The sequence below is a fragment of the Cyanistes caeruleus genome, unplaced genomic scaffold, assembly GCF_971803275.1.
Source record: "Cyanistes caeruleus unplaced genomic scaffold, bCyaCae1.hap1.1 HAP1_SCAFFOLD_101, whole genome shotgun sequence".
Taxonomy (NCBI): domain Eukaryota; kingdom Metazoa; phylum Chordata; class Aves; order Passeriformes; family Paridae; genus Cyanistes; species Cyanistes caeruleus.
Genome location: NW_028255903.1, coordinates 442,168 through 450,889, shown reverse-complemented (window position 1 = coordinate 450,889; position 8,722 = coordinate 442,168). Strand labels below are relative to the sequence as shown.

The 8,722-nt window shown below is 58.5% G+C and overlaps 1 protein-coding gene across 2 annotated transcripts; it reads right to left on the bottom strand.

Moving 5' to 3' along the window:
* Positions 1-356: 356 nt before the first annotated feature.
* On the bottom strand, positions 357-6,273 carry LOC147646323 (maestro heat-like repeat-containing protein family member 7). Of its 2 annotated transcripts, XM_086873580.1 has the most exons (16): positions 5,684-6,273; positions 5,429-5,584; positions 5,095-5,159; positions 4,836-4,985; positions 4,498-4,646; positions 4,046-4,193; positions 3,609-3,796; positions 3,382-3,519; positions 2,989-3,103; positions 2,679-2,816; positions 2,289-2,465; positions 1,996-2,151; positions 1,736-1,837; positions 1,410-1,512; positions 1,085-1,141; positions 357-794 (listed from the first exon to the last, which is right to left on the bottom strand). In XM_086873580.1, exons 1-16 carry the CDS (start codon positions 5,805-5,807, stop codon positions 595-597), a joined length of 2,166 nt encoding a protein of 721 aa, XP_086729706.1. In that variant the 5' UTR covers positions 5,808-6,273; the 3' UTR covers positions 357-594. The 2 variants fall into 2 exon arrangements, with proteins under 2 accessions (XP_086729706.1, XP_086729705.1); XM_086873579.1 differs by having other exon boundaries at positions 5,429-6,273.
* Between the last annotated feature and the right edge of the window lie 2,449 nt (positions 6,274-8,722).

The window sequence follows — 8,722 nt, the reverse complement described above, 5'->3', positions numbered from 1 at the left end:
CTGCCTTGTCCCGTCTGGGCCTCCGCAGCCCCTCATCCCTTCACGGCCTCCCAGCACCCCGTGCCCTCAGGGGCTCCCCCAGCCTGGCCCGGCAGCAGCGCCGCAGCCCCACAGGAGCTCCAGCAGCTCCTCAGCCATCACGGCAGCAACACACGGGCAGCAGGACACAGATGGCGCTTCCTGCCTGCCACAGGGCTTGTGGCTTCAGCACAACCACCAAAGGCCAAGGGGCTTCTGGCCATTTCCCCTGCACCACTGCATGCCCCGGCAGGTTGCTGAACACAAGAACCCTTTTCCCTCTCTTCCCCTATGCCCCACACACCCTGGGCAGCAAAAGAAAGGTCTTGGGACTCTTGTGGTTTATAACATATCCTATATTATTTACATACTAGATGGAAACGAAACAAAGAACAATCTCTATGAAACAAAAACTAACAGATGGCCCATGTGGCCCCAGAAGACAGAGCCTCTCAGCCCTAACATATCCTACATTATTTACATAGTAAAAAGAAGAGAAAAAAGGAAAAGAACAACCCTTATGAAATAAAAAATCCTGGCTGGCCCATGTGGCCCCAGAAGACAGAGCCTCCCAGGTCAGCTCTGAGTACACCTCCAGCAGTGCAGCCAGCCCAGGCCCGACAGACGAGGCCGTGTCCTCCATGCCCTGAGGATTTGGTCTTGCATCCTCTGGAGAATGGAGTAACGGGCACTCTGGATGGCCCGGAGGACATACAGCGTTTCAAGTGCCAGGTCTGACACAGCACCGCTTCTGTCCTCCATCAGGCGTTCGAGGGCTGCAAGAGAGACGAACAGAGCCACGGTCAGATCCCAGAGCTGTGGGGGCCCAGCGAGAGCCCCCTGCCAGGGCCATGCCAGCCGGCTCTTGCCTTGGCCAGGAGGGAGCAGGGACCAAGGGGGTCAGCCCGAAGCTGCTGGCCACAAATGCCCCACGTGGCCCTGAAATCTCGCTGTGCTCTGCCCACGCCGCCCCTCATCGGCACAGGGAGCAGAGCCCTCCACAGCCTGGCCAGGGCTTGCAGCTGCCCCCAACAGCCAACACTGTCAGCCCGCTGCCATGGCTCACCTCTGCACAAGACCTGGAGCTCTGCGTGCTGCCCCCTTAGCTGCTCCCCGGCCATCCCTGAGAACACAGAGCCTGTCAGGGTCCCAGCAGCACAGCTCCCTGCCAGCCCTGTGGCCACACGGCCTCCTGCCCCGGCAGGGCTCAGCCCGGGCCCTTACCGCATCCTAACCCAGCCCAAGGGCACGGCTGCCAGAGGCCGGCAGCAGCAGCCCCGAGGGCAGCCGGGGCTCCAGGGCGCCGGGCCCGGGTGCCGCTGCCGGGGCAGCAGCCGGGGCTGGGGCCGAGCTGCGGCGGGGCGGGGAGGGAGCCCGGGCTCGGGACTCACCGATGACCCTGATGGCCGCCGCTCGCAGGGTCTCCTGTGGGTCCTGCAGGTACTGCAGGGCCCGGCGCAGGTGCTCGGCCAAGGGGATCCTGTGGTCGGCCAGCTGGAGAGAGCGGCAGGAGGGAAGGGTTGGCGCGGGCTCTGCCCCTCGGCCGGGCGCTGCTGCCTGCGGCCAGCCCCGGCCTCCCGTGCCCGGCCAGCCCTGAGAAGCCGTGCGGCCCCCGGGTGCAGCAGTGGGCAGGGGCACAGCTGCCAGCCCCACACACTGAACACCGGGGCCAGGGGGCTTCTGTAGCCTGAGGCTGGCACTTCCAGGCTGTCCTTACCACAAGCCTGGCAAACTTCCACAGTTTCTCCTTCCTGACAGCTTTTTCCAGGTCTGTCCTCTTCAGAAAGCCAGCCGCGCGAAGGAGCGTTGTCCGAGAGGCCTGGGGAGCAGCAGAGAGCCGCAAATGGCCCCACAAGGCAGGGCACAGGAGTGTCCCAGTGCCAAGGGCTGGAGGAGGCTGCAGCCTGCAAGCCTGCGTCAGGGCAGGAGGCAGCTGAGCCCCCTGCCAAGGCGCAGCAGCAGCCCAGGCGTCCTCACCTCTGCCACATGCCGATTCTCATCTTGGCAGTGGAAAAAGAGTGGGAGCAGGCTCTGGTACACTCGTTCCTTCAGGGGCTTTCTTCCTTCTTCTTCTGCTGAAGACATCACTCTTCGAAGGAGAAACATGGAGAGCAGCTGCACCTGGCTATGGGGCTGTATGAAAGGAAGGAAGGAAAAATGACCTCATCATTGGCTTCTTGTGGCCCACATTGGCGCAGGCCTGCAAATGCACAGGGCACAAAGTGTCCGGGCAGCAGGACTGTGGCCGTGGCTGGGGCACAGAGCCTTACATTGTCCAGGAGTTTCAGGAGCGGCTCAGCCAGCTGCAGGGCCCTGCGCCAGGATATTGGGGTGTCTTCATCCGTGAAAATATAGCTCAGGAGAGCAATGCTCATCCTGGCCACGTCACTGTCCAAGTCCCACAGGAGGTGCACTAGTCTTCCTGTCAGGCTCTGAATTCTTTCGGCCTGTGCAGAACACAAGGGTGTGAAAGCCCGGGCAGCTGCCGCAGGGCCCAGAGGCCAAAGGGCTGTCCCAAAGCACTTGGGCAGCTGAAGCAGGAGACAGGAGAGCTGCGAGGAGCTGCCTCAGCGCCCAAGGCAAAGGCCAGCCAAGGCCAAGTGACAGCATTGCCCAGCCTCATGCTGCCCACACGGCTTCAGCTGCTGCCCCCTTCTCACCATGGAGGGACGGTCCCGTAGCAGGAGGAGAGCCCTGAGAACCTGGTGATGCATCTCTCTGGAGTTGTACCACAGGTACTTATACAAGATGTCCATTAGGCTGTCACCACAGTCACTCAAGTCCAGGCAATCTAGGAGCTGAAAGGCACAGGGCAGTGAGAGGGGAGCTGGCCGGCAGGAGCCTGGAAGTGCGCAGGGCTGGGCCCAGGCAGTAGCACAGGGCGCGGGTGCCATCCCAGGCAGCTGTGGCTATGCCAGGGGACAGGGCTGGCAGGGAGCTGAGCGAGGTAGTGCTGGCCATCAGGCTCACCTCCACAAGGAATGCCATGGCAGAGACATCCCAGTGTGGCAACGGTTTGCTGAGCACCTCAAGCAGGTAGCTTAAGATGCTTTTGCACAAGTGGGCGGATGCACGGCGCATTACCCTGGAAGGCAGAAAATGGCAGAAAGAGTCTCAGCAAGGGTGCGAAAAACCTCTCCCAGGACTGACTGACACAGTTGTCCTATTGCCCCAGCGCCCTGTGAGGGTATTTGGGCCCGTGAGATGTGGCTGCTCCTGGGCACCCTCCTCTCACAGCCTTTTGCAGTCTCCTTGGCCATCCCTCGGTGACGAGGTCCTCAGGCCCATGGCCACGGGGACTGTGGGGGGCATCCCGGGCAGGGGGCACAAATGTCAGAGGCAGTGGGGAGAAGGGGGGCTCACCTGGCCAGCAGACCCATGGCATAGTGGTGGGTGTCAGCACAGAGCAGCGTGTCCCAGCCACGCTTGCGTTCCATTGCCACCACCACATGCTCCAAGTGGAGACTGCAGAGCAGGGCCTTCAGGGTCTGCACTGCAAACCTGTGTGCACAGCAAAGCCCAGGTGACGCTGGGAGCGCTGGCTCTGAGGCTGGGGAAGTGGCAGGGACAGGAGGAGTGGCATGGAGCACCTGTTGGGGCTGGTGGAGAGGCCGTGTTGCTCCTGGCATTCCTTCCAGAAGGTATGGACGTCCTCTGTCATATACAAAGTACTGAAGTACGTTTGGAAGAGCAGATGCACAAAGAGGCGGGGGAAATAGACTGTGAGGATCTGTGGGCAACAGGGCCCCTGGAGGATCTTCCACATCACCAGAGTTGCCTGCAGAGGACAAAGCAGCCCGAGACAGCACTCAGTGCCGGGGCGTCCGTGTGGCAGGGCCTGAGCGTGGCAGGGAGAGGCCGGGGGAGACGCAGGGGGAGCAGCGGGCCTGGTGGCCCTGAAGCTGCCCCTAGGCCAGGTTTGTGGCCAGTGCCTGAAGCAGGGAGATGCAGTGGGGGAAGGAGGCAACAGAGTTGCTGGAGAGGCGGCCGGCCTTGCGGTGAGCAAAGGCCAGCTCCAGAAACTCACAGTCAGGGAAAAGACAGCCGTCTTGTCCCCATCAGAGGTGCCCAGGTTTTTCTGCGGCCAGCTCCCCACCACATTGATGAGGAGCGGTGTCACTTCCTCTGAAATCCAGGGCGAGAGCAAGATGGTCGTCCACATGGCCATAGCAGCTCTGCGGGGTCAGACACAGCACCGTGGGCTGGGCAGCAGCGGGGAGCTGAGCTGGCCGTCAGCTCTGCCTGTGCCCACTGCCCCTGAGCGGCAGCAGCAGCCAGGCAGCCCAGCCCTGTGGGGACAGGCCCCTGAGGGGCAGGCTGGCAGCACGGCAGCAGGCTCGGGGGCCGACTTTGTAGCAGGGCTGGCAAAGGGAGCAGCCAGAGGGCCCTGCAAGTCTGTGTTGCTCACAGCCCAGGGCCGGGCTGTACAGGGTGATGGGCTGGGGAGCCCTGAGGCCTCGGGGCAGCTGGGCCCCATACCTGTCACACGTTGGGGCCACCCGCAGGAGAGTGATGGCCACATCATCGGGCTCTGCCTCGGCCACTTGCATCAGGGCCCAGTCCATCCTGTGCTCAGCAGCCTCATTGGCCATGAGCCACTGGTGGATGTACCTCACCACGCCAGGCACCTGGAGAAGGCACAGGGAGACTTGGAATGCTAGCAGAGGGAGTCAGCAATGTGCCCAGCTTCTTCCTCAGACAAGTGCTTCTCTTCCAGCACGCTGCCATGGCCTCAAAAGCTCCAAGTGAACAGCAGGTGTGGCTTGGGAAAGCCAAGCAATTGCTGGAGGATCAAAGGCTGGCCACAGGCTGCTTACTTGCTCTGGATTGAAAAGAGCCGTCTCTACAAGCAGATCCAGCTGGGCAGCGCTGCTCTGTTCTACCAAGACCTCTGAGGATGTCTTGACCTCAGTGTCCATAGGTCTGGTGTCTTCCTTGCCAATTCTCTTGATGTATTGGTAAAGAAACTGTAGGAGAAGGGCAGGAAGGCAGGGAAGTTGCATGGAGTGCTCCAAGTGCGGTGCTGGGCTGAGCAGTGCCAGCAGGCCCAGCGCAGGTGGGGATGGCTGCAGGTACCTGCGCTGCTCTGCGGAAGCGGCCACGGGCGGTGTCCTGCTCTTGTGTGCCGTCCATGGCTGCATCTGGCAAAGAGCAGCCAGAGCTGAGGGGCTGCGGGAGAGGCTGGAGAGCACAGCCCAGCCCTGCGTTCCCTAGGCAGGGACACTCTAGGGATGCCCCAGGGGATGCAGCACGGCCACTGCTGCGGGGGCAGCCCCAGCCCCTTTTTTGTGCTGTCCATGGGTGTGTGTCCACAGGACAGTGTGGGATGGGATGAGATGGGATGCAATGGGATGGGATGGGGCCAAGATGGCCGCAGGCACCAGCCCTGTGGCCCAGCTCTGCCACTCACCCTCCTCCAGCGGCTGCAACTGCTGCACCTCTTCGGTCTCTGGTGCTGGGGCAGCTCCAGGGCCTTCTTCCTCGACCTCCTCTTCCTCCTTCTCCACCCAGGCCAGTTTGGGCACTCCTGGGGGTCGCTGCTCCAAATCTTCCAGACTCTCCAATCCTTTCCATAGGAACAGCACCAGGGGATGGCATGGCATGGAATGGGATGGGGCCAAGCTGGCAACAGGCACTAGCCCTAAGGCCGAGCTCTGCAACTCACCCTCCTGTGGTGCCTGGAACTCCTGCACCTCTTCAGACTCCTGTGCCAGGACAGCTCCAGAGCCTTCTTCTTCCTGCTCCTCAAGCCAGGCCAACTTGGGCACTCTTGGGGGTCTCTGCTCCATGGCAGTGACTGGATTTCTGGCTGCTTGCAGGAGAGATGGCTCGGAAAAGCTCAGAGTCAGCAAGTCCTGCAGTCGTGCCTGGAAGGCACCTGCAAGACTCAAGTCCTGGCAAGATTGCAAGACAGCGAGTCCTGCACTTGGGTCTTGAGGGCTCCTGCCAGAAGGACAGGAGGCTCCTCGACAAGGATTGTGGTCTGGTCTCAAGGGCAGAGACTGCAGGGATGGGCGACACGTCGGAAAAGCTCCGGGTCACCAAGTCCCACGGTCTGCCCTCAAGAGAACCTTAAGAAGGAAGGGTCAGCAAGGCCACAGGTCAGCAAGACCTGTGGTCTGGCCTCGAGGTCACCTGCAGTAATAGTGCTTCAGAAAAGCTCCAGGTCCGACACAAAGGAGTGCGCTGTGCGGGGGCTCCTCACAGCACCGCTCTGGCGCGTCCTGACCCGTCGCGTGCACCGAGCACTGTGGCGTGGCCCTGTCACCACCAGCTCCTATGGCAGCACGTGTCACAAAGGGCCCTTTGACATCTGCTCCCGTTGCCACCATCCCACGGTGACCGTGCTGCAGCGTGTCACAAAGGGCCCTTGCACACCCTGCCCTCCGCCCTGGGGCCGCCCGCATCCCCCCCCCAAGTGGCCCAGCTTGGAAGGAATCCCTTGCCCAAAGTGTCTAAGACAGCCTGACGGGATCTTTCGGAACAGCTTGTTAGAAATGAAATGGAGGCAAATTTATCAATAAGAATTTTATTGAAAACTTTGTAAAATTTACTCATGGAAATGTCTCAGTGTTGAGAGACAGGTGTCTGCTAGGGAGGGCAGGAGCCTCCCTTGGAATGAAAAATGTAGACCCCCTCCCTCCAAATTATGATAATCTTGAAATCAAGGGGCTCTCAGGCAGAGATCTGGGGATAGGAATGACAGTTTTTTACTAATATTTATAAGCAAGCAAACAAACAACAATAACTACAGCGTTAGCAAGAAAACAGAGCCAAGGACCCCGTGACAGCTTTCTGGGCTGAGACGGGAAAGGATGGAGGAGAGGCTTTGTTTCACAAACCCCCTCGGGTTGGCAGTCAGTGCTGGTGCTCCTGCAGGGCTCTGAGGAACACTCAGCTGGAACAGCAGGGATGAGCTGAGATCCCGGGCCAGTGGCTGAGGTGGATCAGCAGCTCCACGGTGGTGGCTGGCACTGCCACACGTCCCGGCAGGACAGGGAGTGCGAGGCCACCAATGAAGAGGAAAGAAGGAGAAGAAGCAGCAGCTCCATCTGGGTGATGGCGAAATTCCCTTCTCCCCACCACAACAGCTCTGCACCCAAAGTGTTCTTCTCCGAAACTGAAGAAGCCACCAAACTGTCCCCACCCTCCCCTCTTCCTGCCCCCTTCCCCCCCTGGGCCCAGCCAAACTCTTTGTCTTTCCTCAAGCACCCACCAAGTACCCGCAGTTAAGTTTTCCCTGCAAGTCATGAGTAAAAATTCCACAGGCAAGCCAGAACTAAATAGAAAATAAAGGACACCGAACCCCCAACACCTGTAAGTTGTATCTTGAGAGTCAGCCAGGATCTTTGTTTGCCAGAAACACCTCTGAAGTTTAATCAAGGCATTAGTCATCAAAATTATTTTGAAAATTTAAAGATCAAAGTAGCCAAAATACTCAATGTAACTAATTGCTGGGTATGTTCTCAGCTCAGGTTGGGAGGAATGGGGTTCCCTCGGAGGGCTCACCCTGTGGGGTGGCCAAAACTCTGTCAATGGGCTCTGACTCGTAACGGATCCAGTGCAGGGACACTGACAGAAAACTGTGCTGTGGAACACAGGAATGCAATTATCAGTTTTACAGGATTGACTGAGATTTCCCTTCAGGAGAAACCTTCAGTGTTCTAGTTGGAGGCCACAATGTGAAAGGATTTCTGTGCTTTACCATCACAGGCTTACTCATCCTTTTTCCTCACTCTCATTCACGTTAGGAACAATAATTCTGTTGTCCATGGAGCTGGCACCTTTTGAATTCCAGAATAATGTCCCCAAGGTCCTTTGCTGTTCAGCTTTACCGCGCTGTCTGTGGCTAACAAGGCTTGCTGGGGTCCTTTCCCCTTCGGCTGGAGAGGTGCCGGGTCCCAGTCCCTGAGGGACAGCCAGGCTCCTGGCTGGAATTGGTGTGGAAGTCCCTCAGGGTCACATCAGCCTTCACATGGAGGCCTGTGGATCTGAGCATTTTCCAAAGGGGCCGTTGGGGCAAACAGGGAGATTTGGTCTGGCAGGGTCTGTAAAACAATATCCCATCCCATCGACTTGTTCTGGCAGAGAACACTTGGCTGCAGGGACATATTCCCATTGTTCCTGCCCAGGTCTCAGGATTCAAACAGTGTAGTCTTTGCCCAGAGCTGTTCCTTCAGCTGGCTTGGGAGGGCCATTTGGCCTCTGGACCCACACTCTGGCTCCTTTATTAGGACTGCTGGGTCCAAACTCTTTTTATCCACAAATGGAGGCAATTTGAAGTGGATATTCTTTCTTCACAATTATTTTTTCAATTGCGATATCAATATTTCTTCTACCTTGTCATGGGGTTGAACAATCAAATCTTGTTCACTATTGTTTAACAGACTTACTTCAATTTCTCCTTGATAATCTGCATCAATTCCTCCTCCCGTGACATGAACCCTTTGCAAGGCCAAGCTCCAGTGAGCAGTTATCAAACCAAAGTGTCCTGGAGGAATCTGAATTCTTATTCCTGTATTGTAAACTCTCATTTGCTTCTGATTTCTCCTAATGAATTCCAGTGCATGAAGGTCCAGCCCTGCAGCCTCTGGGGTGGCCCTGGCAGGGGCCATCACAGCCAGAACAATTTCCCAGGCAGCCCAAGTCTCACTGTCCATGGCTGTGTTTGCAAATTGGGTGCAGCTGTGCACACCCAGGGGTT

Bases quoted from the DNA above. Each gene is read 5' to 3' on its own strand.
- LOC147646323 (XM_086873579.1), bottom strand. From the start codon at position 5,807: ATGGAGCAGAGACCCCCAAGAGTGCCCAAGTTGGCCTGGCTTGAGGAG. The intron at 5,160-5,428 runs GTGAGTGGCAGA...GCTCTTTGCCAG, and splicing joins GTTGCAGCCGCTGGAGGAGG to ATGCAGCCATGGACGGCACA. The intron at 795-1,084 runs GTGAGCCATGGC...TCTCTCTTGCAG, and splicing joins GCTCCAGGTCTTGTGCAGAG to CCCTCGAACGCCTGATGGAG.